Genomic DNA, 26,837 nt, shown 5'->3' on the forward strand with positions numbered 1-26,837 from the left:
TGAGGCAGAGAGCTAGAAGCAGGTGAGGTGTACAGAGGATCCCTTGAAGGACATGCTTAAGGAACAATTAGAGAGCTCAGAGGGGAAGAGGAGAACATGTGTCACAGGGGAGCTGATGGCATGGTTTTAGTTGGACCAGCCGTGAATGTACAGCAAAGTGGCAGGTCTCCTGAGCAGGGCCTATCATGGCTGGGGGGAGAGGGGGGACGAGGAGGGTCATTTGGCCTGGGCCTCACATTCGTGGAGGGCCTCAAATTTAGACTTTTGACGTTATCTCCAAATGAGGTTATACATACAGACACAGATATACACTGACAGAAGAAGACATTCATCATACAACTTTAAACTTGTGTCCCATTACCGGGCCATACCGCCTGTAGTGCACTATGAATTAATATTTTTTTAATATACCAGGAGCCTCAAAAAATGGAAGTGGCCTGGGCCTCTCTTGACCTCTGAGAGGGGCTGCCCCTGAGGCACCAAGAGTCCCTTGATTTTGCACCGCTCCTGTTCTCCAAGCAACTGCTGCCCAAAGGGCACTGGCAGAACAGGGCTAGATATTTTCAGGCTTTCTGTGGAAGGCCTCAAGCCTTTCAGCAGTTGGTGCTTTCCAGGTTACAGTGCTGCTCCTCCTGTGGTGTGATGTGATCAGAGGTGGGGATGCCCACTGCTGGTTTCCTTGTTGCTATTCGCAGGCTGTAGGCTTGTCGTCTCATCCAATAAGCCCAGAGATTTGGCTAAGAAAAGTTCCCTGGGGACTGATGCAGGAGTGCAAAGGAGGGTGGTGGAGCTTGCTGCTGGGATGGACTCGAATGGGAAAAGTCCAGACAGTAAGTTCACCTGTGGGACTGCTGGGGCAGCAGCGGTGGGCCTGGCTTTGCAGGGTGGCAGAGGTTGAAAGGCTGCCTGTCACCTGGCTAAGCAGCTGGTCCGTGAGACAGGTGGGTCTGTGGTTCCCGACGGGAGGATGGATAGCTCCCGCGGCCCGGCTGCCAGGGGCAGCGAGCTGGCTACGTGGCAGGAAGGCTGGCATCGGGCTCCGGACCGAGCCCCGCACTGCGCTGTGCGGTGAGCCAGCAGTGTCCGGGCCCTTGAGCCCAGTGCTGAGACAGCCGTGCAGGGCCTGACTTGGTTTTCGAAGCGGCCTGGGCTCCCGAGTGTGGTCCAGCCTGGGACCATGCGCTGCCACTCTCAGGGACAAGGGGGCCAGCCAGAAAAGCCTCCTGAGCAAGGTCACGGTTGAGACCAAGGGGAAGAGATCTGCAAAGTGTGTGTGGGGGGGGAGGGAACAGCTTTTCTTTGTCGGGGCTGCCCGGAAACCCCGCCACCTCCCTCGCTTGCAGCTCGCAGCCAGCCACCGCCCCTTGCGGGCACGGACCGGCACAGCCCGGGCCCGGGCCCGGGCCTGCTGCCGGCGCAAGCCGCTTCGCTCGGCTGCTCTCCCGAGTCGCAGCTGGCTCTCCCCGCCTTCGGGCGGGCCGCCAGCGCCGGCTTCCCGTCAAGCGCCGGGGCCGCGCCGCCGCCGCTCCGCGCTCTCCGCGCCCGCCCCGCGCCCCGGGCGCTCCCCCCGTCCCGAGGGCGCGCAGGTCGCGACCCCCCCGCCGGAGCCGGCCCGGGGTTGCCAGGCTCGTCCCCCCCGCCCCGTGTGCAGATCTGAGGAGCCCCCAGGTCCCTGCAGATCCATCTGACAGGGCGCAGGGTGCAGCCCAGGACGCAGGAGGGGTCTGGACGCTCATGCTTGCCCCCTGGCCACTCTGCTTTGCCCCTGCTCAGTCCAGTGCTGCTAGCAGAGTCCTTGGAGCAAAGGGGAGTCTCAATGAGCGGGGCAGCTCAGCTGCTCCCAGGTCCTGTAGTCAACCAGGACGTAAAGAAGCGCCTCAGAGCAAAGCTGTCCCTCCCTCCACCTGCTGTCACCCCCCAGCTGGATGGCAGTTGTCCACAGAGCCACCGTCCATAGGGCACTGCATGTAAAACCGGACTGGTCAGAGCTGCTTTGGCAGGAAGCTCAATACACAGTGTCCTTGGCTTGCTTCTGAAAGTGCCCTAGGAATTTGGCTCTCTGCCTTCAATAGAGAGCCAGGGAGCCAGCCCTGCCTTCTCAGGGGCAAAGTCCTGCACAGTTCACCTCCCTGCAGCTGAGACTTTCCTCCCTTCCGTCCTGTTTTCCCACTCCCTTTTTCTCCTTCCACTTTTTCTTTCTTTCCTTCCTTTCCCATCCCCTCTTCCTCAGAGTGAGGAGGTGGATGACTGCTTTTCTGCCTCTGGGAAACGGACCTCCAGTGTAAAGGTTCCCCAGATGAGGCAGGAGATGTGGAGCAGGCTTAAGCCACAAGTCAATGTGGAACACTCAGGTGAGCTTGTGGGGCAGGGGCCTTGGTGCAGCATGGACCAGGGTGGGGGAAGGACAGAGACCTGGCTTTGACCATCCTTCCACCCTGTGAAGTACAGAGAGTGGTCCTAGTTCTGCACCTTGTCAGAGCTGCCCTGGGACCACCTGTCTCTGGGGATCCATGTCAGCTCTGGGGCTACCCTGCTTTTGGGGACCAGGATCTTCAAGGGAGTCAGTATTATTGCACCAGTTGCCCAGAATCCTTGCCTGATGTGCCCCGGCAGAGTCATGCCTCAGAGCTGGTCCTCTCTGTGCTGCAGCCCAGGGTCTTGAGTTGGGTGCAACCTTGAGCGGGGCCAAGTGCCAGGTATCTCTGGAGCCTATGATTAGGATGTGCAGGTCAAAATCCAGAGGACTGAGGATTTTGTATCACTGGCTGACTCAGGGTCTGATGCCAGATAGGTCAGGCTTTCTTCTTGCATGCAGCTTATTGGAACGACTGCATGGGCATGGAATTGCTTGCCTTCTTTAGCAAAGATCTGAGGAAGAGAACAGAGCTCTGAGTAGTCTTTGTTTAGTTCTGCCTTTGCCTTGGTGCTTAGCATTAATAATATTGCTAAGAAGCAAATTAATAATATTACTTTATTAATAAGTAATACAAATTTACTTATTGTTATAGCCCTTTGGAGGCATTTGTTCCTAGCAACATTAAATCTGAATCCTATAGTATATTGAACCTTCCGTTGTACCCCGGGAATGTGTATAGCCTCATGTGTGCCTTAATAATGACCCTTTCCATCATAGATAATTAACATTTAAACTACCTGCTGAGTTTCCTCGGGGTCTGTGAGAGTGCAGTTTCTGCCTTTATTACAGTCTTTGTGTACACCTTGCCAGCATTTGTTGCTGGCGCAAGTACAAGTCTGTCTCGTGATGACAGCTGGGACTCCTGATCTTTTCCCGTAGCTCTTGGTTGCTCATTAGTCTGTTTTTTCTGAGCCCGACTGATGAAGTTGCAGGGGAGTCTGTCACCATCTCCTACAGCTGTGTTTTTGGCATGTATGGTTTCAGTGACATGCGTATCCAGGCCCTGGCTTGCTTCTGAATGAGGATTCATCAGCTGAAACCACAAATCTGCCTCCTAAGCTCATGATTTTTTTAACTATGATTGCTCTCCAGGAAATAGTTTGGTTCCGATAGGATCTCCTGACTGTCATCCCAGGAGATCTGTTTGTTTGCCAGAATAGCTTCAGCCTTTGTGCATCCTTCCTTAACCCTCTCCCTTCTGCCAGTCATAGCACTGCCAGGTTGCTATTAATGACTTGTATGGGTGTGTGTTTCTTTCCTTTCCAGAGGAGTTTGCCATATGTTTTATTTGCTTGTTGCAGCTTTCTTTAATGGAGGCACAGCAATTTAAACGACCAGGTCAGCTGTGCCTCTTTTCTGTGCCTCTTTTCTGAGCGTACTGTCAGAAATATCACAAGATTCAGGTGCCAGGCCTACTCAAATATTTCATTTTCATATCTGGAAAGATGCTGTAGTAATATCTGATAGTCTCTTTAGTTCTGAGAATCTGCCCAGCAGATTATAACAATGAAGTAGTTTGTGGTTAAAAATGCCCATTTCCTGTTTGTTTAAAAAATATGTTGGAAACTCTGTACCTTTACCATCTTTTTGCTGCTTAGCCAGAATTTCCATACGTGTATGACAACTACTCACCAAGGTGATGGGACGTCTGGTCAGTGTACGGTGTTTCTGGCTTTCCAGAGATGTTCTGGAAGTGCTCTCGTGGTATTCTGTGGAGAATTTCTGTTCTCAGTGATCAAGGGATTAAATTCAACTGTCTTTGAAGCTATGATGGACGCTTTGCTTGTATCAGTAATATTTAAGAGGCAGTGCTTCTCCGTTGCTGTCTGGCTATCCTTGCAGGATGTTGCTGGAGAACACTTGTCACTTTTGGTGGATTGTGTGTTCCAGACCGGACACATAATAATGGCCGCTTCCCATTTCTGTCTTGTTATTTCTCTCAGGATAAAAATCTTTCGCATTTTTGTTCTGGCCAAATTTTCCTTGTGCCCTGAATAAGGCAAGGATTGTGCACATTTGAGTCCCTTTCTTGTGCTCATCTGAGCAGTAGCATTGTTTTAGCTACAGATACTGAAGTTGGTGCTGACAGCCACAAAATGCCATTTTTAAACACTGTGGTGGTATATTGTCACTTTGATTTGAATGGCATCCTGCTCTTCAGTAGGCTGGTCAAATTATCCACTTGCAGATGTAACATGAGTTTTTCCTTTCTCATTTGGGGTTGTTTTTTTGGGCTTTTTTCCCCCTCTGGTTTTGGTAACCTTTTGATGACAGCTGATTTCCTCTTTTGTAAGAGCCATGTTATGTCTCACTTTTTGCTGGGTTGATGTTATACTGTTGTTTCTCTATTCACCTTGCAATAGTTCTGACTTCCTTACGTATGTAAGGAATGCATCATGTTGAAGTAACTACATTCTTAGTTCATCTTTGCCTGGAAATAACCTCAGCAGTTGTCACACATTTAAGAGGATCGGAAGACATTTTAGCCAATTTATAAATCCTGATATTCTCTGAACTAGTCTAGTAGCCTTTGTGTCAACACCTGCAGTTTTGTGATTACCATCTTGGGATCATCTTGTGGCCTTGGGAGGTTAGCCAGCATCCCACACATGGTACTGCAATTTCATCTTGCCTTCTAAGTTTTAGATTCACTTCCCTGGTTTTCCCTGCAGACAGATGGCTTCTCTCATGCGGTCTGCATGACTCAGCACCAGAATATTATCAGCTGTGACACTGATTCCCACAGTGTCCTGGCTACTTGTCTTACTAGAACCATTAATATTCTACTGCAGGTTTGATCCCAGGTGGCATCCTTTGACATTTGTGTCTCCTTCCTGGTGTCCAAAATGGGGAGAGAAAACTCTTTCTTTATCCTGCTTCTTTTGCCAGTCTGAGGCATTAACACAAAATGCACAAAAAATGCTTGGTTCTGCCAAGAGAAGTAAGCATTCAGTATCAAAAATTTGGTGAGCTTCTGTTAGTACTTTCTGCAAGTTGCTTGGGTCGAGGCAGATTTACTTTGTGGGGAGTTATCCAGGTTGAGATCTGGTTGTAGCAACAATCCTTTCCTTTTCCACTTCCCCTCTTTCTGTGCAACAGACACTCTTGCAGGCAGCTGCTGTGCTGGGTGTATTGTTATATCTGCTTCCTGATGTGACACATTTGAGAGAGATCTCACAAACAGCATTTAGCAGCTTTGCTGCTTTGATTCTGCCGGGCCTTGTCTACTCAAGGTGGAAGGCTGATTTTGCTGTTGTGTCTCTTGCCTGAATCATTTGCCTCAGGGTTAGTGTCCCAAGCTGAATGAATTCCCTTGTTTTGTCAAAAGCTGTGGCTTGTGTGTGCTCTTTGCTATGCCAAACACTTGCTGAATTCCCTTCTGGAACTTAGGATGTCCTGATCATGTTTTGGATGTGTTGCCATAATTTTATTTTGGTTTGTGTGGTTTATAGACTACATGGTAGCATGGTCTGTAATGGTAGCATGCTGTAACATCTGCTTGACCTGAGTTTGGTTAAGAGAAGCAGAGGTGAGAGACACTGGCATTTGCATTGGTAACGAAAATTCAAAATAAGGGGAAGAAAGACTGATCAGAAGACAACATATCAAGGTCACATAAAATTCATTTAGTGGTTTATATACCCGTTAGATTGTGTTTAGGGCAAGGTCTAGTTTAAACATGTCATTAAAATAGGAATTTTGAACAACAAGCAAAGTATGATTTATTACCACTTTAGAGTTCATAGATGATATCATAATCTATATTGCTGTCAGGCACATTTCTAGATTTGACAGCCTTATTTAGCAAGCTTTGGGAACTGGGTCAGGTAAGTGACTAGAAAATTCCAAGCCACTTCAGCATTTTGCTTTTCAGCCTTGAACTGTGCTTTGTCTGCCACCAAACAAAATCAGTACTTTTTAAATGCGCGGTCTTTGACATCTAAGTAAGAGTCTTTTTCCCTCACAGGCTGGCTACCTGTTAGAGGCTGTTAAGATGTTAGGACTTCGTGAATTTAAGGTTAACTTATTTCAAATATTGATAAGCCTGTAATTTCTTTTTGGCGTCATTTATCTTATCTATATGCTTTGGCCAGTCTAGATTATTTGTATTTCACTGTGAAACTTGCTATTCAAATTACATGAATTTATTTCCTTGAGCACAGACAGGGGCTTCCGCAAGATGCTCCCTCTTCGTCCACTGTGCACGTGCTGTTTCCCTGAATAGGAACTGTCCATTTCCGGTCCAGAAATGCAGCTCAGTCCAGTCAGCCTCAGTCCTAGTTTATATGGGTGCTGTCTTCAGCCCTGACCACAGAATAAAGGTGTGAGGTGGCATTTTATACCCTCTAGTGCACACTGGCTCTCTTCTCTCCAGAGCGTCTGGTTCCCAAGCTATGCCCAGGCCTGCCTCTGCATAGGGGTGCTTTGAGTTCAGTCTGTTCCCTTTCTTAGCTTCCTCTTCCAATAACTGCTCTTTGCTTCGAATCTGCGCGGCAGGGATTGTCCCTTCTTGAGAGAGAGGAAGGCTCGGCCCATACTGATGATGTCACAGTTCAAAAGGAATAGCATTGAAACGGGTTGGCATTACTGGTGGCGTCCCGTTTTTTAGGATTGTTGTGAAAGTTGGGGTGCTGCACAGTGTTCCTGTCTGATAAGATGCAACCAAGCCCAGATGGGCCAGAAAGCATCCGGCAGGGATGATACAGATCAGTCCAGCTCTTCTGGGCAAGTCCTCACCCTGTGGGGAGGGCTAGAGCCATGGCAGGTGGGACTTGCTTTTTGAAAAATCTCTTCTCATCTATGTAATGTCAAGATGGTCCCACACCCTATGGCATTAAACCAGGTGGAAGGAGCGGCAAAGGGAATTCCCAAGGGTGGTCAAAATACAAGAACTTCTCCCCTTCTTAATGCTCTTCCACCATCCTTATTTTCCTGACAGGCTATAGTTCAGCAGCCCTCCATAAATGCCTCTCATGCCAGCATAACCACGTGCAGAGGACGAGGTTGTGAGCTCTTTGGGGAAACATGCATCTTGCTGAGTGTGTGCAGGGCTCTCGGCAGCACTGCTGTAGTCAGCCCCACCCCTAGCGTCTGCATCTTAAAGATGAGCAGCAGCAAGCACCGAGCAGCAGCGTCCTCGACGAGGTGGCTGGGTAGTAGAGGGACTGTACAAAGTAGGCAAGGGGCATGCTGGCATAGGCAGCTGGGGGTTGAGGCCAAGGTCCGTGCTTGAGAACGCTGTCGGGGAGGCGGAGGAGAAGAGAAGCTATGGGGGATGAACTGGCTTTATGCCTACAGGGTCTAATGTAGATGTTGAGCAGAGTAGGGGAAAGGAAGTGGGTGGTAGGATCTCAGGATGCCCTGTTGTGAACTGAGTGGTTCAAAAAGAAACTGAGCATGCCAGCGACACGACCCATTCAGTTACTGGCAACACCCTGAGAACCCTCAGAGCCAGCATAGAGTCCAGTCTCCTTAGTTACCATCCCCTGCCACCCCATTGACGTCCTTGCAGGGGAACTGAAACTTTCTCTCCCTTTTTGCATCAGAATAGGTCAGGCAAGATGGACACTGGAGGCTGGGGTGCTATAATAAGGGGCAAGGTGGAGCATGGTGGACAGGGAGCTGGGTTTCGTTTTTGGTTTTCTTTGTAATAACATTTCATTTGCAGGGCCAAATCAGTTCCAGATTAAGTTCCAAATTTCGAATGAGCACAGCTCAATCGTTCAAAGTCTTGTGGCGCTGCCACCAGCAAGTTGCCTCCCTTCCAGACTCTTCAACTGGGTGCATCTGATACTCCCAAATCCATGGCAAACATCCTGTGTGCAAGCCTGGAGGCGTTGGAGTTCAGATGTGTTCCCCCCCTCCCCAGTCTCACTTACCCCTAGCCAAGGCATTTTTAGACTCTGGCAGGGGTCAAGCCTGCCTGCAGTGCAAGGGACAGGCCTTCACCTTCTAACTACACTTGTCCATTCAAAGATGAGAGGATGGTAGGTTTTTCCCTTGCCAAGGTGGAGAGAGCTGCTGAGTTCAAGAGACTTCTGCTCTGAGCCAGAGTGCTCTGTGGCTTCCACAGCCCAAGGTGCTTTCAGCCAAGCGGTGACTTGCTGTTGGCAAAATGAGCCGTAACTACCTGGCAAAAGCATGCCTGCCTGGCTCCATGTTGGTTCAGCCTAACTCTGGGTACCAGGGCAGTGACCCCTGTGTGGCCTGGACAGGAATGCCCGTGTCAGCACTCTCACAGGGCTGGTGTTGCTAATTTTCAAGCCAGGCTTATCCATGTTAGTGCCCACAGGGGAATAGTTAGTGTCTGAGTATTAGGGAGCTAAATGGTTCTTTTGTTGAGGCAGGCCATGGTTCTGGTGCCACCTGCCAAGTCACGTCCTGTGTCTGACCTGGTACGTCCCCGACTGCCTGTGGCCCTCTTAGAGCACTGCCCTGGTCTTCCTCACTCTGGGACAGTGCCTTCTCTTTTGATGCATATGCAGAGTCACCCATGAGCCCCGGGAGCTGGCTGAGTAGGTAACGAACCACACAAAAGTGTCCCATCACATGCAGTCTCCCATCACTGCAGCATATAGGTGAACAGGGAAAGACACTGTAGAGTAGAGCCATGCGTGAGGAGTATGGGGCTCTGCCCTGCCCTGGGCACACCTTCCCAGACGCTGTATGGAAATCCCTGGGGCCGCACATGATGGTTCTAGGCCTTGCAGCACCTGGATGTAGCCATGCAGGATCTCTTTCTTTGTGTGGCTTTCCCACCCTGTACTATGCTAGGCTTCTGGCTGACAGCGTGGTAATATCTTGGGGAGCTTCAGTAATCATCTACTGATCTTTCCAAGAGCATGGGTGGAGGTACACAGCCTGGTAGCAAGTCAGTACATGGCCTCCCGAGGCACCTGTCTGTCTCATATTCTTCCAGTTTAACAGCTGTAGGGTATATTTCTGAGCCCAGATTCTATCCAAGTTGCCATCACCAGGGTGTTTCACTTGCTGTTTGTTAACGTTAAAACAAATTAGTCAATGTAGATTTATTTTTAAGTACATTTCCTGCACATTTCCATACAGACCCACATTTCTCACCTTCTCTAAACCACAGAGCAGGGTAGGGCTGGAAGGGGGCTTAGGGCCTTCACTAGAAGGGTGGGTAGATTTGCATCTTATAATGTATATATTTATAGCACAAGCTTTCATAGGCTGAAGCTTGCATCTCCAGATGCTGAACTCTTTCTGCTTATGAAGAGGCCTCTAGGGCAGCGAGCCAGTGACCCTTTGTCTGAGAGAGTTTGTGAAAAGTATACCACAGGCAGAGAGTAGGGGAGACAAGAATGCTGCCAGTGCCTTGGCCACTATCATGGCAGGGAATTGGGTTGTGTTACTGGACTTTAATATTAGACTTTAGGAAGCGGCAATGAATTCATGAGTGCTTGGACAAGAACAGTCCATTCTCTGAAGAGAGCATTTATCGACCACAGCAATTTGCAACTTCAAGCACACGACAGAAAAAACTTTGCCCAAGTTAAGTTCATGCAGCCCAGTAAGACACGGTGATGGCACACACAACCTAGCCTAACTTAAAATGTGACATAATAAGCCGAAAAGAAAACAGAAAGCCTTGCATAGGCAGTGTGTCTCCTTGCAGCCAGGTATTCAGAAAGTCTTTCTAGGGGATTCACACATCTTTTTAGGTGATGAGGAGGAAATCCTAGAGGTCTCATCCCTGCCTGGGTTTTAATAGGAATCTGCACCTCCTTCTCCCCCTTGGGTGTCTTTGTAAAATGCTTTTCACATCCCTCATGTATCGTACACCCCTCATGACTCTTATGTGTTCAGTCTCTCTCTCTTTCCTCAGATATCCCAGTCTCTGCCCCTTACAGGTTCTGCTTTGAGGTGTAAATACAGTTCCTGAGGTATAGGTTGTAGCTGTGTTGGTCTAAGGATATAGGCACACAAGGTTCTTTGGGTAAATCTGATATCTTTTATGAGACCAACTCAAATGGTTGGAAAAAATTCTTCTTCACAAGCTGCAGATGCTTCTTCAGCCTGACAAAGGGTATTTATACCCAAAAGCTTCCAAAGAAGAATTTTTCCAACTACTTGAGTTGGTCTCATAAAAGATATCAGATTTACCCAAAGACCCTTGTCTGAATATAGTTCCCTGCTTCCTTTGGTCACACCAGCCCAAGCAGTCTGGGAACCTTGCTAGCTACCTTAGGCCTGTCTCATGTCTCCATCCCACGTTTGTGGTGATTGTGCCAGGCCTTTGCCAACAGTAAGATTCATTGCACTGGACATAATGGGCATGGTGTAGGCAGAGCTTGGTTGTCTATGCCTGTTTAAGATGGTGGGCAGGATGCTCCTGCGTCCATGTCCACACTCCCAAAATCCCATGGCTTGGTTGCTGGCCTACAGGCTTCTGATCCAGGTTTCATAGTTTCTAGGGTCGGAAGGGACCTAAGTAGATCATCTAGTCCGGCCTCCTGCCGCGGCAGGAAAGAGTACTGGGGTCAAATGACCCCAGCAAGGTATACATCTAGCCTCCTCTTAAAGACCCCCAGGGTAGGAGCCAGCACCACTTCTCTTGGAAGTTGTTTCCAGATCCTAGCCACCCTGACCATGAAGCAGCGCCTCCTGATATCTAGCCTAAACCTGCCCTCTGCCAGTTGTGACCATTATTCCTGGTCACTCCTGGCAGTACTCGGGGGAACAGGGACTCCCCCAATGCCTGCTGGTCCCCTCTGACTAGTTTGTAAATAGCCACTAGATCCCCCCTCGGCCTTCTCTTGTGGAGGCTGAACAGGTTCAGGTCCCGTCGCCTCTCCTCGTAGGGCCTGCCCTGTTGTCCCCTGATCATACAAGTGGCCTCCTCTGGACCCTCTCCATGCTGTCGACATCCCTCCTGAAGTGCGGCGCCCAGACCTGGACGCAGTACTCCAGCTGCGGCCTGACCAGTGCTGCATAGAGGGGCGGGATCACCGCCTTGGACCTGCTCGAGATGCATCTGTGGATGCACGACAAGGTGCGGTTGGCCTTCCTGACCGCATCCCCACACTGCCGGCCCATGTTCATCTTGGAGTCAATGATGACCCCCAGATCCTTTTCCGCCTCTGCACTGACAAGAACGGAGTTCCCCAGCCTGTAGGTATGGTGCCAGTTGTTCTTCTCCAGGTGCATCACTTTGCACTTGTCGGTGCTGAATCCCATCCTATTCTCATCCGCCCACCCTTGTAACCTGTCTAGGTCCGATTGCAGCCCATTCCTCCCTTCTAGCGTGCCCACGTCCCCCCACATCTTAGTGTCATCAGCAGATTTGAACAGGGTGCTTTTTACCCCCTCGTCCAAGTCACTGATGAAGATGTTGAACAGTGCGGGCCTGAGGACCGAGCCCTGGGGGACCCCACTGCCCACCTCCCTCCAGGTTGAAAATGACCCATCCACTACCACCCTCTGGGTGCGGCCCTCCAGCCAGTTGGTGACCCAATTGACTGTGTGGGTGTCGATACCACAGTCCCCCAGTTTCTTAATGAGAACGGGGTGAGAGACATTGTCAAAGGCCTTCCGAAAGTCCAGGAAGACTGTCCACTGCTACCCCTGCATCTAATGATTTGGTGATCTGATCATAGAAGGCTACCAGGTTGGTCTGACAGGTTCCATAGTTCTTTGCTGCCTCTAACCTCTGTCCCATTCCCTGCAGTCCTGAAGACCTTTTTGGCCAGCCCACGACAAGAGCAGGTTGTCGTCAGCCGCCAGCAGGGTTTGCAATGCATCTCATCACTAATGCAGACAGTGGAGGAGACTCCCCAGCCCATCCAGGCTGAGGTCAAAGGGCACATACCAGAATGGATCAACGGCAGTCTACTGAGGAACGGGCCTGGGAAGTTTGAATTTGGAGAGGACAAGTAAGTGGAGCTTTGATTACCCTTTGGGTCCAGCATTGGTGGAATTTAGTGGGTGCTTTTGCAGTGATCCCAGGTGTGCGACAGCTCTTAGCTCTCATTTAGTGGGTGAATTCAAGGGGTTATTCTTGAGGATTTCTGTGGTCCTCATTCTTGTAATAGCTTTTCTAGATGACAGCTTTTCTGTCATCTAGAAACTTTCAGTAGATGCTTTGAAAACCCTATGCCCATATAGATGAGAACTCTGGTGACCTACATCTGAAATAGAAAAGTTTATTTTTTCCATTTCAAAGATAGGGAAGCTTTATTTCATGCAGGCTATGGCTTGCTGGAGGCCACACAGTGAGTCACCAGAACTAGGGAGCAAAGCTTTGGGTTGTGACTACTGATTCTTTGTGGGCATGTCTCCACATGCTATTAACGCTGTAAAGGCTTACTGTGCAGTAAAATACTGCACAGAAAGCCTTCCCTGGGAACACAACTACACATGCTCCCTATTGGGAGTAAATCTGCTGTCAACAGGAGCAGCCTGGAGGTTGGCAAGGAGTACAGGGGCCAGCTCCGATGTGCACGGGGCCAGGAGAGCTCTGCCAGCTGCAGTGGCAGCTGTTTCCTTGCCCTGTACACATCAGAAGGGTTCCTGATGTGCATGGGACTAGGAGACAGCTGCCACTGCAGACCTCTCCCAGCCCTGTTCACATGGGGATAAGCCCAGCAGGGCTTTCTTGCCCAGTCAGCAGCTGGCTGGGACCTGCCCCAGAATCAGGACAGCTCACAGCCAGGCTGTGGGTGGGCAGGGAAGCAGAGGGCTCTCCAGTCCCTGTGCTGCTTGGCTCCTGGCCCTTCTGGGGATCTGGGAGCTGACCAGTGCTGAGGGAGATAGGTGGGGAAGGCACAGACAGCTACTCCATTCCAGTGATGCTCAGCTCCTGCCAGGAGCTGGGACCAAGACCAGGGGAGTTTCACATCCCCTGTGGGTGTGCATGTATAGACGGTCATGCTTTACTGCACAGTAGATTAGTCTACTGTGCAGTAAAACATCTTGTATAGACATGCCCTGTGTCAAGTACATCCCACAGGTGCCTGGGAACCCAGGGCTGGACCTTTTTCCTACTTGCACTGATGTGATTTTCATAGACATCAGGGCTGGAAGGGACCTCGGGAGATCATCGAGTCCAGCCTCTGTGTGTCTGAAAACAAACCCAACCTGCACTCAGGCTTGCTTTCTTTTAAAGAAAACAAAACAAAAGTGCTAAAGTAAAAATAAGAGCCAGGCCTGTGGTTTTCCTGTGGATCTGGCATTCTAGCGTTTCTTCACCATGAGGGTGGTGAAGTGTTGGACCAGGTGGCCTAGAGAGGCTGGGGACCCTAAGCCTGCAAATATGTGGGCCCATGAATGGACGTGAGCTGCTCCATTGAGTTCAGATATGTTCTGCCATCCTCTTGAACCTAACATGACTAGTGCACACACAGGGCTCAGGGGAGGTGGCATAACACTGACCGCTGTTCTTCTGTCTCTGATCCTGCCCTTCTTCCCTGCTGCCAGGTATAACCACTGGTTTGATGGCATGGCCCTTATGCACCAGTTCCGGGTAGCAGAGGGCAGTGTGACCTACAGGAGCAAATTCGTGCAGAGTGATTCCTACAGGGCAAACAGCCAGCACAACCGGATTGTGGTCTCCGAGTTCGGCACCTTGGCCATGCCAGACCCATGCAAGAGCATCTTCGGGCGCTTCATGGCCCGGTTTGAGCTGCCAGGTAAGGGGTGAACCAGACAGATGCCGTGTCCCTCGAGGCAGCAGGTGTCCATCTGGGAGTTGTGTTTCTGGGGATACTGCAGTGGGAGCTCTGCGAAGCTGGGTGGTCCAGCTCTGAGTAGATGCTTTTCTTAGAAGACTGCCCCTCTGCACAAGGCTGAGCCTGGGGTCATGCTCTGCTGAGAGCAGTGCACTTTGCTTGGGGAGGGGGCTCTACACAGGTCCCTCTGTGGATCAGTGGGGGGCTGCACCATGTCTGATTTGCTTCGTGGCAGGGTTCTGAGTAGAAATGCCTTCTCCTGAAGGTCCCCACGCATTGTCAGTCAACAACCTTGAGCGGTCAGATACAGCCCTGAGAGCACCTTGCCCTGCTTGGCTTGTAGGTTGCTAGGCTAGTGGCCATTGTACCCTAACAGAAAGCAGCAAGTGATATGGGGCCTGCTTGCCCACTGGTGATCTGGCCTCAGATACTACATGCAGTCTGAGTGCTGTGCTCCTGATTTTGGTTGCATGGTGGCATCTGGGGGGTGGCCTGGCTTTATAAGAAGAGCTACTGCAGCCTACTCCAAAATCCCCTTTCCCTCAGCTCTGTGTGATACCACCTGCAATATGCATTTCTTTCCCTTGCAAGGACCTACAGCCAGGCTGCATAATGGCTTGTTAATGCCTGCCCCAGCATGAGAGAGATCTGAGTTGTTCTTTGACCTGGAGGCAGGTCTGTGGGTGCCACTGCTGCGACTCCATCCCGGGAGGCGGTTGTGTAATTGTGAATGGAGCTGTTTGTTTAATTCTGTCTCATTGACCGTGCTGGGACCTGGGCTTAATGCAGCTGCCTGCATCATGGGGATTTTATTGCAGAGTCCACAGACAACTGCAGTGTAAACTATGTGGTGTACAAGGGGGACTACTACGTCAGCACAGAGACAAACTTCATGCACCGAGTAGATCCGGAAACGCTTGAAACGAAGGAGAAGGTGATGGGGGGGGGGGGGGGGGGCGTGTTTGTGCCCAGCTTGGCCCTCACCAGATAAGTGGGTCTTTGAGTTCACAAGTGCAATAGCAAGAATTGAGGGATGCTCCATGCCTCAGCAGAAAAGGCCTCGGGTGACAGGTGCCAGAATGGCCAGGGCAGCAGTGACAGCTCTTGGTCACCCAACAGAGTCAGTGATGCCTCTGTTGTCCATGTGTTTTGGAAGAGCCACTTGATCACAAAGGCAGCTGCTGTGCTGGGAGGTCCAGTCACTCCCACTTCTCAGGGTGTTTTTCTTAGCCAGGGTCTAGTTAGCCCTGTCCCAGCTCACTCCTCTGGTCCTGTCTGCCACTTCTAGGATACAAAGAGCCAACACAGGCCCTTGGGGAGTGCCAGGGGGATGCATGGAGGTACTCCTGCAGGATCCTGACCTTTCCCTGCATCCCCTCAATCTCCTCCACGTGCTTCAAGCCCTAAGCTGCTCCAGGGACCTGCACCTCTTTGCAGTTGCCTAATGTACTTGCAGACTTTAAGGACAGGTGCCCATGGCTAAGCAGCATCACAGACAGGCATAAACCAGAGGAAAAAGGCTCTGTCTTGCAAGTTGTTGTGTGCAGAGCCATGCTGACTTGAATGGACTTTACAATACCCGACCTCATGCTCTGTGAAAGTGTTTGCGTTTCCTGTTAGTCACAGTGAAACTCTTATAGGTCTGGGAGGCTTCATCACTAGCTCAAGAGTTGAAGGGGGTAGGGCGGGGGAGCAGGGGATTGATTTCTGTTTTCAAACATCATCACTCAGTGGGAAGTTTTGTTGCTGGTTTTAGTCTTAAGTCATATAGTCCAGGAAACACATGAGGTGAGGTTTGTGGCTATACCTTTTCTGGCCTAATGGTGCAGATATAGGGATGTAAAACAAATTTTGGGGAAGTAAGAACCCTGATTCAGGTCATTGTGTGTCCTTTGAAAGCATTTTGTGGCAGGCACCTAAAAAGTGCCACTTGCCTGGCACCTCTAGCAGATGAGCTGTGACTAGTAGTCAGCCATGCCCACACTGATGCCCTCTTGCACTTGCAGGTGGACTGGAGCAGATTTGTGGCAGTGAACGGAGCGACGGCTCATCCACACTATGAGCCTGATGGGACAACATACAACATGGGCAACTCCTACGGGCAGCACGGTAAGTCAAGCCCTGCAGGAAGGTCGGATTGGCTGCTTGGCACCTCTGAAGTGATTAATGATGCTGGGGGGCACAACATGGGCAGAGTAGGCTGGGCTCTGAGTTATGGCAGCTATCCCCAGACATCAGTTTGCCACAGTGGTCCTGATCCTAACTGCTTCCCTGCCCTGTGCCTTGGGGCTGGCTGGTAGCAGGTGCGGTGGCCTGTTCCAGTGGGTGCTGGCCGTGTGCCACAGGTCTGTGGGCTGGTTCCTCCTCAGTGTAGGAAGCAGAGATTGCTACAAAGAGTCTGAGGCTGGGGTTAACACAAAGCCCTTCACATCAGCGAGAGGGTTTTCCACTGATTTGAACGGGGGCCTTCCTGGGAATGGTCTGGAATAAAGGGTGCCCTTTTCCTTTCCCTGCTCCTTGCTGCTTACTCCTGGCTAGGCTAGATTGCAATGCCCAGGCCCCACGCAAGGGGCTGCTCAACCTGCTTTCATTACTCCTGGAGTGCCCTGGGTTGCCAGGCTCAGTCTTGACCTCACTGCTCTTTTATTCTTGATGCATGGTCCATGTTTCGGGAGTGCGCATCCAGCTCCTGCCTGGTTTGGGCTCTGCTCCCACTGCCTCTGTAGTCACTCACATGAGCCTTGTCCACCCCCTTGGGGATGACTAGATTCTGGGATAAGCTACTGTGAACTTCCCTTGCTACACGAGCTGCCATTTTTCCCTTTGATACAGCCAGTGTGAAACAGGGATCTGCTTTGTATCTTCAGTGTGTTTCAGGGGAAGATCAGATGCTAAAGCTGGGGCTCCTGCCTATGAAATGCACCCACATGGTGCCAGTGCCAGGTTAGGATGTGGGCCAGCCTGCACCCTGGGCCACAGGGGCAGGCTTAGGAGACCTTAGCACAGATCTAAGGCAGCCTTGCATGCTGCCCAGTCAGTGAAGGAAAGGGGTGAGCGCCTCTTTGGCAGAAGGTGTGAGAGCCTGCCCAAGGCCACAGTGCTGGGGAATGCCAGGCAAAGCTTTAGCAGCTGGTTATTTGGGGATTTAGCAGAAGCAGCTGACGGGATTTCAGGGTGTCTGGTTGGACTATCTAAGTCCAGAATTCAGATTTGTTGTCATGGGGACTGTGAAGCTAACAAATCCCCTCTGTAGCTTGAAAAAAAACCCAGCTTGTGCATTCTCCAGACATCTCTAATCCACCCGTGAGGTGAGCATGGCTGTGGCTAATGCCTGGCTTGTGTCTTAGTTTCATAGTTTCATAGTAGCTAGAGTCGGAAGGGACCTAGGTAGATCATCTAGTCCGACCCCCTGCCTTAGCAGGAAAGAGCACCGGGGTCAGATGACCCCGGCAAGGTGCTCATCTAACTTCCTTTTAAAAATCCCCAGGCTAGGAGCCTGCACCACTTCCCCTGGAAGCCGGTTCCAGGCCCTAGCCACCCTGACTGTGAAGTAGCGCCTCCTAATATCTAATCTAAACTTACCCTCCGCCAGTTTGTGACCGTTATTCCTGGTCACTCCTGGCAGCGCACGGGGGAACAGGGACTCCCCCAATACCTGCTGATCCCCCCTGACCAGTTTGTAGCAGGCCACAAGGTCCCCCCTTAGCCTTCTCTTGTGGAGGCTAAACAGGTTCAGGTCCCGTAGCCTATCCTCATAAGGCCTGCCCTGCTGACCCCTGATCATACGAGTGGCCCTCCTCTGAACTCTTTCCATATCGTCCACGTCCCTCTTGAAGTGTGGCGCCCAGAACTGGACGCAGTACTCCAGCTGCGGCCTGACCAGTGCCGCATAGAGGGGGAGGATCACCTCCCTGGACCTGCTCGAGATGCATCTGTGGATGCATGACAGGGTACGATTGGCCTTCTTGACTGCCTCCCCACACTGCCGGCCCATGTTCATCGTGGAGTCAATGACGACTCCAAGATCCTTTTCCGTCTCCGTGCTGGCAAGAGGGGAGTTCCCCAACCTGTAAGTGTGGTGCCGGTTCTTCCTCCCCATGTGCAACACCTTGCACTTATCAGTGTTAAACCCCATCCTATTCTCATCCGCCCACCGTTGCAACCTGTCAAGGTCAGCTTGTAGCCTATTGCACCCTTCTAGTGCACCCACATCCCCCCACATCTTAGTGTCATCAGCAAACTTGAACAGGGTGCTTTCTACCCCCTCATCCAAGTCACTGATGAAGATGAAGGTGTCTTGGGGCTAACGTACACTCTTTCTTTTCTGCAGGCTCCAGGTACAACATTATCCGGGTCCCTGCACAGCGGTCGGCCTGTGGAGATACTCTGCAGGGTGCGGAAGTGCTGTGCTCCATTGCCCCGGCAGAGAGGTTGAAGCCCTCCTATTATCACAGCTTCGGTGAGGGTCTCCCACATCCTCCACATGGACTTAATGTAGCTCATGGACTGACATGTGCTATCACATGGCAAAGCAGACTTGCTGCCTGTTTCCCTGCTGCTTGCCTTTGGGAGCAAAATGTGCTGAGTCTTTCCCCTGTTCTGCCCCCTCAGGGATGAGTGAGAACTATGTGATCTTCATTGAGCAGCCCCTCAAGATGGACCTATGGCATATCTTCACTGCCAACCTCCGGAGGAAGCCCATTTCTGAAGGGTTCCACTGGGAGCCGCATTGCAACACACGCTTCCACGTGGTGAATAAGCACACGGGGCAGGTAGGCCTGCAGCTCCTTCTGTCATGCCTCTTCACATTGCAGGGCCCTGGGTCGAGTGGATCACTGCAGAAGCTGCTGCACGTGGGGCTTAAAGCCAGTGGCTTAGACTTCCTGGAGAGGGAATCTCTGCCATGCCCCAAGAAGCCAAGGGGAAGCCAGTTAGGGGCTTGTGGGAGCCTGTTCTAGCACTACACATTTGGTCAGGGACTGAGAAACCCAGAGCTTCACTCTGTGGTGCTACATGGCAAGTGTTGGACCCCAAGAAGGGCCTGAGTGCCAGCCACTGATGCCCCTTCTTTGGTCAGAGACATGGGTTCTCCTGCCACTGGTGGGAGTGGATCCACAGCATGGGCACAGCGCCTTGGAGATGGAACCAAGTGCAAGGGGATGCTTACTGTGATATGCCAAGACCCAGTTGGCCTTGCCCTGCTGCTGATCAAGGGAGCTGTAAACCGCCATCCCAAAGGGGCTTTAACCAGAAGAAGGAGTGGGGAAGGTGAGAGGGGCTGAGATGCAAACCTCCCTCTGGTCTCCCTGCAGGTGCTTGCAGGTCAGTTTTACAGCAAGCCTATTCTTACTTACCACCAAATCAATGCCTTTGAAGACCAGGGCTGTGTGGTTCTAGACATCTGCTGTCAGGACAATGGAGACTCCTTGGCTATCTACCAGCTCCAAAACCTGCGCAAAGCTGGGGAGGGCCTGGACCAGGTAAGACTGCAGAGACTGGCCGGCCCCAGGCTGGTGGAGCTGCAGAAGGGCTTTGTATTCCCTGGTGTTAGCCTCGTGGGGGTGGGTGGCTCTTATGTGCAAAGCAAGAACTTAAGACATGACTTGTATGAAAGTGGAAGTGGAGGGGGCCAGAAAGGAGGAATGGGGCCAGTAGGAGGAACGGAGAAGGTAGTTGCAGCCCTGTGCAGCGTACGCCTGGCTCTTCTCTGCCCGCCCTGCCATGCTGTAGAGGACAACATGGAGCTATGCTGGGCTGGTCCTGACTAGCTCCTATGGTTACATGCTGTGCTGTAGCATACTGCACCTGCTGCACTCTGTGGGAAGGCACTGTGCTAAACTCAGACATGCTGCCTTCCCTTGGCATGCAGGGGGACATCTGCAGCATGGGCCCAGCCCATGCCAGGTGTAGCTGGGCACCCTGCTCTGCCAAACTGACCCACAGGAGAAAATATCCTGGTGGTGCCCTGTGGGGAATTGGAGGCACTATTACATGCAACACAGCCCTCATCAGTGTAGACTGTATTGGTCCATACCAAATTCGGTTGCACTGCCTAGAGCAGGGGTGTCAAGCATAGGGTGCAGATGAGCTTGAGGACCCTGGCCTTGGGTGTCAGCTTTATAAGGCAGGGAAGAGGGATCCACTTGGTTTCCACACATCCATATTATCAAATGAATGCAAATTCATCCGCCCCATAACTCTTAATGCCGTTTTCAGAACCTTAGCCTGTTTAGGGAGTGGGGAGAAAGGGGCATTGCTTTACTTTGGTTTTAGCTAAGTAGAGTCATGTCAACGGGCTGTGTACTTCACTTAAACCTGTGTGTGTACAGGCACTGGGTCTAGGGCCAGAGACCAACCACAAGTGCCAGTGCAATCCAGGATGTGGGACTGTGTCATGCCTCTCCACTGGTCTGGAAATTTGGTGGCAAAGGAGCGGTGGCAGTGGATCCAGCCAGCAGGTCCTTTGAGCATCACTGGCAGAGCCTGTTCTTCCCGTATTTCTATGCATGTAATACACACTCCAATTTCCCCCATGTGGTGTTAGGGGAAAGTGTGAGTTCTGTGTGTGAAAATATACTATTTAAAATACTATCAAAGGCCTTACTATGCAAAGTCTGTGGCAGGGGAAAAAAAGAAAGGTGGAGGTTGGGGGCTTGCATGTATTTTAGGAAGCAATGTGTGGGCATTGGTTCCACTCTCACTTTAGATAACCAACACTTTAGGCATCGTACAAAACACTGCCCCACCGCAGAGAATGTTAAAGTATGATTTCACTAATGTGTCTCCCACCTCTGCAGAAGAGCATGTTGTTACATGAGTCCTGTATTGTTTTCCTCTCCTTGAATTTAGGCTTTTTTTTGCTTAATAAGAAGGCTAGAATTGTAGTTAATTTTATTCTAGAACTTCTTGATGTACTGCCCTTCCACAAATATTTGTACAGGCTGTTAGAAAAAAACCCTGTGCTGCTCCTAGACATGGTTTATGTGAAGCTTATGAGTTTTCACTCGGGGAACCTATGGACATTCTTCAAGGAATCCATTTCTAAGCACTTGGAGGAGAAGGTGATTAGGAACAGCCAGTATGGTGGATTCACCAAGGGCAAGTCATGCCTGACTAACCTGATTGCCGTCTCTGATGAGATGACTGGCTCTATGGCTGGAGGGAGACCAGTGGATGTGGTATATCTTGACTTTAGCAAGGCTTGTGATATGGTCTCCCACAATGTTCTCACAAGCAAGCTAAGGAAGTACAGGTTCAGTGACTCGGCTGTAAACTGGATAGTAGTCAATGGCTCTGTCTAGTTGGCAGCTGGTAGGAAGTGCAGTTCCCCGGGGGTCAGTCCTGGGGCTCATTTTAATCAATATTTTCATCAGTGACCTGGAAAATAGGATGTAGCACATCCTCAGCAAGTTTGCAGATGACACCAAGCTGGGGGCAGTAGCAGATATGCTGGAGGGCAGGGCTAGGATTCAGAATGACCTAGATAAATTGGAGGATTGGACCAAAAGAAATCTCATGAGGTTCAACAAGGACAAGTGCAAAGTCCTGCACTTAGGATGGAGCAGTCCCATGCACCAGTACAGGCTGGGGGCTGACTGGTTGGGCAGCAGCTCTGCAGAAAAGGACCTGGGCGTGACAGTGGACAATAAGCTGAACATGAGCCAGGAATGTGACCTTGTTGCCAAGAAGGCTAATGGCATCCTGGGCTGCATTGGTAGGAGTGTTGCCAGCAGATCAAGGAAAGTGATTCTTCCCCTCTGTTCAGCCCTGGTGAGGCTACATCTGGAGTCCTGTGTCCAGTTTTGGGCCCCCCACTACAGAAAGGATGTGGATAAATTAGACAGTCCAGTCAAGGGCAACAAAAATGGTTCAGGGGCTGAAGCACATGACATGAGGAGAGGCTAAGGGAACTGGGCGTTATTTAGTTTGGAGAGGAGAAAATGGAGGGGGGATTTAAAAGCAGCCTTCAAGTCCCTGCAGCGGGGTTCAAAAGAAGATGGAGCTGGACTGTTCTTGGTGGGGGCAGATGACAGAACAAGGAGCAGCAGGCTCAAGTTGCACCAAGGGAAGTTTAGATTACATATTAGGAAAAACTTTCTCACGAGGAGGGTAGTAAAGCACAGAAACAGATTATCCAGAGAGGCTGCAGACTGTCTATCCTTGGAGTTTTTTCAGGCCAGGCTAGACAAAGCCTTGGGGTGATCTAGTTGGGGCCGGTTCTGCTTGAAGCAGGGGGTTGGACTAGATGTGACCTTCTGAGGTCCTTTCTTACCCTCATTTTCTATGATTCCGTGACTGTGTTTTCCCTGTGAAGCTATGTAGTGGGGACAGTGATGAGTCATTTCTAGTGCACATATTAAAAAATTCAGTGGTTGTCCACATCTATGGCTAGGAGATCTACCTTTGATTACACGCATACCTCACCAGCAGAAGTTGTGATGTTTTAAAGGCCTGTTTATCTGAATCGTAGCTCCTTGGTTTAACCTGTTCAGTGGCACCTCCGTGCCCCTGTGGACACATTTCCTCATTACTGGGGGCCCCCTGGGTTTGGCACAGCTGACCAGCTGATAGGTGTCTAGCCTGGTACCCACCTCCTCTGGGTGTTTGGTGCTGGGCTGTCCATCTCTTACAAATCTGAGCTGTTGCTCCTCTTGGGCCTATGCTGAGACCAGTTAGCAGAGGGCTATAGGGATAGGCCATGAAAACACTTAAGGGCATCTGGCTTTACCTGAGAAGTATAAACACACAGCTGCAGCCCATTCCCCAGGGAAGGCCTTGGGCCAGTGGTCTTTCAGCCTGTTTTCGCTTGTGGCCCCCTAAACAAAAATTGACTGTAGGCATGGACCCCTTTAGAAATCTATTGTGTGTACAGCAAACATAAATAGGTAATTACTGATAAACAGTTGTGTTAAAATAAAAATAATATCAATGATAACAATAACAGTTTTGTGAACTCACCATTTCAGCATCAGTTCTAATGAGATGGTTGAGCTTGTTTCTTGGAAACAAGGAAAAAGGACGTGGAAGTTTGGTAGGGTAGATAACAGTTTCAATCTTGTATCTCCTGGAACATCCCATTTGTGCTGGTGTTTCTTTTTAATGATACTGAGACTGAAAATCCACTTTTGCATAAGTACGGGGTGGTGAACAACATCAAGGCATTAATAGCTTTATCTGTTGGATCAGGATACTCCTTTTTCATTTTCAACCAGAATTAGGTAGGAGGTTCCTGTCTGAATTCAAGTTTAAGTCCATTGTCACAGGGTAACTCAAGTAATTCCTCTTCTTTAGCTGTTATGCCATAATGAGAATGAGAATAACCACAGCTGTTAGGACCTCAGGTTATTCTCATTCGCACTGCCCACTTCAGGAAGGTACTAGCAAAACGGAAATTTGAGAACCAGCAAGTGTTCCTGAATTTGCTTTTCGCATCTCTCTAGTGGCAACTCATTTTCAAACAAAAAAAGTTGTCAAGGGTTTTGAATGCGTCAGAGTTGTTTTGCTCTTACTCAAGGAAGCCAGAGTTAAAGCTTCTTGATGAACGCCACCAGGGACAGTTGCCCACATATGTGGGTAATCATGGATTCCCCTAGATTACCAAAACAAACCGTCACACCTTCATATGTATTAGATGTGCTGTGAAGATGGGAAGTCAGGGCAGAGACTGAGTAAGCAGATGTATCCCCATACTCCACTAGACTTTTGCTAGTGGCCTCCTGTGAGTTTTGTAGAACTAACATTTCTCTAAAAATATGTGCAGTTCTTATCGTTCCAAAAAAAGCTTTCCACAAGTGCCTCAAGACACTGCCAGTTTTCCCAATGGAGATTCCATCCTAACTGGTATGTGCTCTCTGTCTGTCTCTCACACACACGCATCCACGCCCACATCCAACAGCAGCAGCACCGGCAGTGCTTCCCCTTAGGGCTGGGGTAGCCATCTTTACAGCCACCTGGGGGTCTGTGGACCACAGGTTGAAAGCCAGTGCCTTGGGCAATACCTGGGCTGGGGTTTCTAGCTCCCATCTCAGCACTGATTGCACAAGGGGCAAAGAAGAGCTATTGCTAGAGGCCTCAGTCCCCATCTGTCACTGGTGCTTGAGGGCAGGCTGTGGGGCAGGGTTTGGGCCCCTTCATCGGTGTGGATCCCATCAAGGGTACTTAGTTTAACCATTTGTATTCCTCTCTTGCCCTCCCCCACACCTAATTGCCTCTCTTCCTTCCAGGTCTATAACGCGGTGCCCAAAGCGTTCCCTCGCCGCTTTGTCCTCCCTCTGACTGTGAGCTCAGACACACCTGTGGGGCAGAACCTCAGCCCTCTGTCCTACACGTCAGCGAGCACTGTGAAGCAGGCAGATGGGAAGGTAGGTGTCAAAGCTGCAAGCAGCTGCATTTAAGGAGACGGTACAGCCTCATCTGCCCTGGGAGGGGTCTCCTAGACACTGCAAAGTGGGGCCCGCATGCGCTGGGACTTGCTGCTCCAGTGCAGGTGGAAGCCAAGTCTCTGCCTACTCCTGGCTGCAGCACTAGTATTGGCTGCCTTCCTTCCATTGCCTTTTCATGCTGCTGGGGCTGCCCTGCCAGCTACTGCACTCCCTCCCAGAGAAAGTGGAGGACCAAGCAACACCTTCCATTTGTCAAATGTTTTAGGCTCCTTTCAGCTGGCAGCGCACAAGCACATGCTGCTGCTCTTAGGGTTTGGGAGAGATCTTCCCCTGGGAAGTGAAAGCATGAGGGCCCTTTTGATGTTCTCAGGCCAATGTGCTTGTGGGTGGACAAGCAAGCCAGGAAGAGACAAAGCTACAGCTGCCCCCGCAAGCCTGTCACCTTCCTGGCATAGCTGTGTCAGGTGTTCCTGGAACTAGATAGGCATCAGTGTTCCTCTGTGCTTGCCCTAGGTCTGGTGCACCCATGAAAACCTCCACCCTGAAGGCTTGGAGGAGGCAGGGGGCTTGGAGTTCCCCCACATTAACTACGCCCAGTGCAATGGCAGGAAGTACTGCTTCTTCTATGGCTGTGGCTTTCGCCACCTGGTAGGAACTTCACTGATCAAGATTGACACAGAGACCAAGGAAATGAAGGTGAGATGATGTAGCTGCCTCTTTCAGACACTGCTGCTGTCCCCACGGAGTGACCCTACCTGTCACCTCGCTGCTGTTATCCTGTTTTCTCTGTACCTCCCCGCTTCCAACTAGCACGGAGAATAGGGTGGAATTTCTGTAACGGAGGGGGTGTAATTGGTCTCCATTTCTCTTCAGGACTGGGCATTCTGTGAGTGTTACACCCTCATACAAAGAAAGGTCTTGCTCTGGGTCTCTGCACAAAGCAGGGAAGGGGAATGGGAAGAGGAAGGGCCTGCATTTATGGGGGTCAGAGCATGATGCTCTTGACTGATGAAGGTAGGAGAAGTGCTCACAGATTGCTCGGTACAAACCCAATGGAGCCCGTGGTGGAGCACTAATGCTGCTAGCACACTTCAAGTTAGGCTGTTGATGCCCAGGACAGCAAACAGAGCCAGAGATATTGTATCCTATGCAAGGCACAGGCCTAGACACTTTATATTGTTCCCTGCTTTCCCTGGACAGCTAGCAGTCTGGGCTGATGACGACAGACCCTCAGGCCAGGAATGGATGTGGGAGGGTGCAGTGGTGCAGTTGCACCCTGCCTTTCCTGCCGGGTCATCACTAAGACCTCTGGTCTTGGCTGTTGGACACTGGTGCAGTGAGCTCTTCACTGCCGGTGCACCCTGTGATCCATTTTTCCTGGATCCATCCTGGATTTGCTCTGGCCTCACCCTCATTGGTGGCATAAAAAAGTTGAGTCTGGAGAGCTTCTGTTGCTTTTCTGGATTTATGCCTCAGACCTCCTTCTATCTCTTCCATTGCCTGCCAGCACATACAGAATGGGGTTTCCTGAAGCATAGTCTGAAATCACTGAGGCTGGTGTCATTCGCAGCTAGGCCAGGCTGTGCATGGAGGCTTGGGGCATGTTGAACACTTCCAGCCACGCAGGATCTCCGTGTCTCTGGAGATTGCAGCACGGCCTGATCCTGCCTTGGGTATTAATGCAGCGCTCCATCTTGTCCTCCTTTGCTGCCCAGGTTTGGCAAGAGGAAGGCTTCTACCCATCAGAGCCTGTGTTTGTGCCAGTGCCAGGGGCCACAGCAGAAGATAGCGGGGTCATCCTGTCTGTAGTGCTGTCTCCCTTGCAGGTAATTTGTTCTGCTGCTGGAAATGCTGGAGACAGAAATGCCAGTTGTGTGGGTTTTCACACTTGTGGGATGGATTCAGTGCTCTCTCCTGGACACAGCTAATACTACATCCCCAGGCTTATCTGCATTCCAGGCCCTGTATGGTTGAGGGCTTTGCAGCCCATCACAGCCAGCACGAGGCCACTTAACAGCTCTGTACCCAGAGGCAAAGCTTCCCTGAGGGCATGTAGGTGTCCCTCCTTCCTGACCGTGTGTCCTGGGTGGGGTTGGCTATGGCTGGATGCTCCCAGGGGCTGGGGAGGGAGCTCAGAATTACTGTTCCCTTTGCTTTTTTGTTCTGCAGAATCAAAGCACCTTCCTGCTTGTCCTGGATGCTGCAACCTTCAGCGAGCTGGGCCGCGCAGAGGTCCCCGTGCCCATGTCCTATGGATTCCATGGCATCTTTGTGCCCCACTAGCAAATGGTACGCACCCATGGTGATGAGACATTACAAAACCATTGATGAATAGAAAACTTTATTAGG

At 50.8% G+C, this 26,837-nt stretch overlaps 1 protein-coding gene across 2 annotated transcripts; it reads left to right on the plus strand.

The window, feature by feature from the left end:
* The first annotated feature begins 1,744 nt into the window (after positions 1-1,744).
* Positions 1,745-26,837, plus strand: BCO2 (beta-carotene oxygenase 2). Of its 2 annotated transcripts, none has more exons than XM_090027461.1 (12): positions 1,745-2,351; positions 12,108-12,312; positions 13,856-14,067; positions 14,925-15,040; positions 16,113-16,215; positions 18,437-18,565; positions 18,718-18,878; positions 19,419-19,586; positions 24,330-24,467; positions 25,002-25,184; positions 26,204-26,314; positions 26,658-26,837. In XM_090027461.1, the coding sequence occupies exons 1-12, from the start codon at positions 2,297-2,299 to the stop codon at positions 26,769-26,771; spliced, it is 1,695 nt and encodes a 564-aa protein (XP_089883587.1). In that variant the 5' UTR covers positions 1,745-2,296; the 3' UTR covers positions 26,772-26,837. The 2 variants fall into 2 exon arrangements, with proteins under 2 accessions (XP_089883587.1, XP_089883588.1); XM_090027462.1 differs by lacking the exon at positions 1,745-2,351 and adding an exon at positions 11,284-11,555.

This window comes from Crocodylus siamensis, chromosome 14 (assembly GCF_052110815.1).
Source record: "Crocodylus siamensis isolate JL-2025a chromosome 14, ASM5211081v1, whole genome shotgun sequence".
In the NCBI taxonomy this organism is placed as follows: domain Eukaryota; kingdom Metazoa; phylum Chordata; order Crocodylia; family Crocodylidae; genus Crocodylus; species Crocodylus siamensis.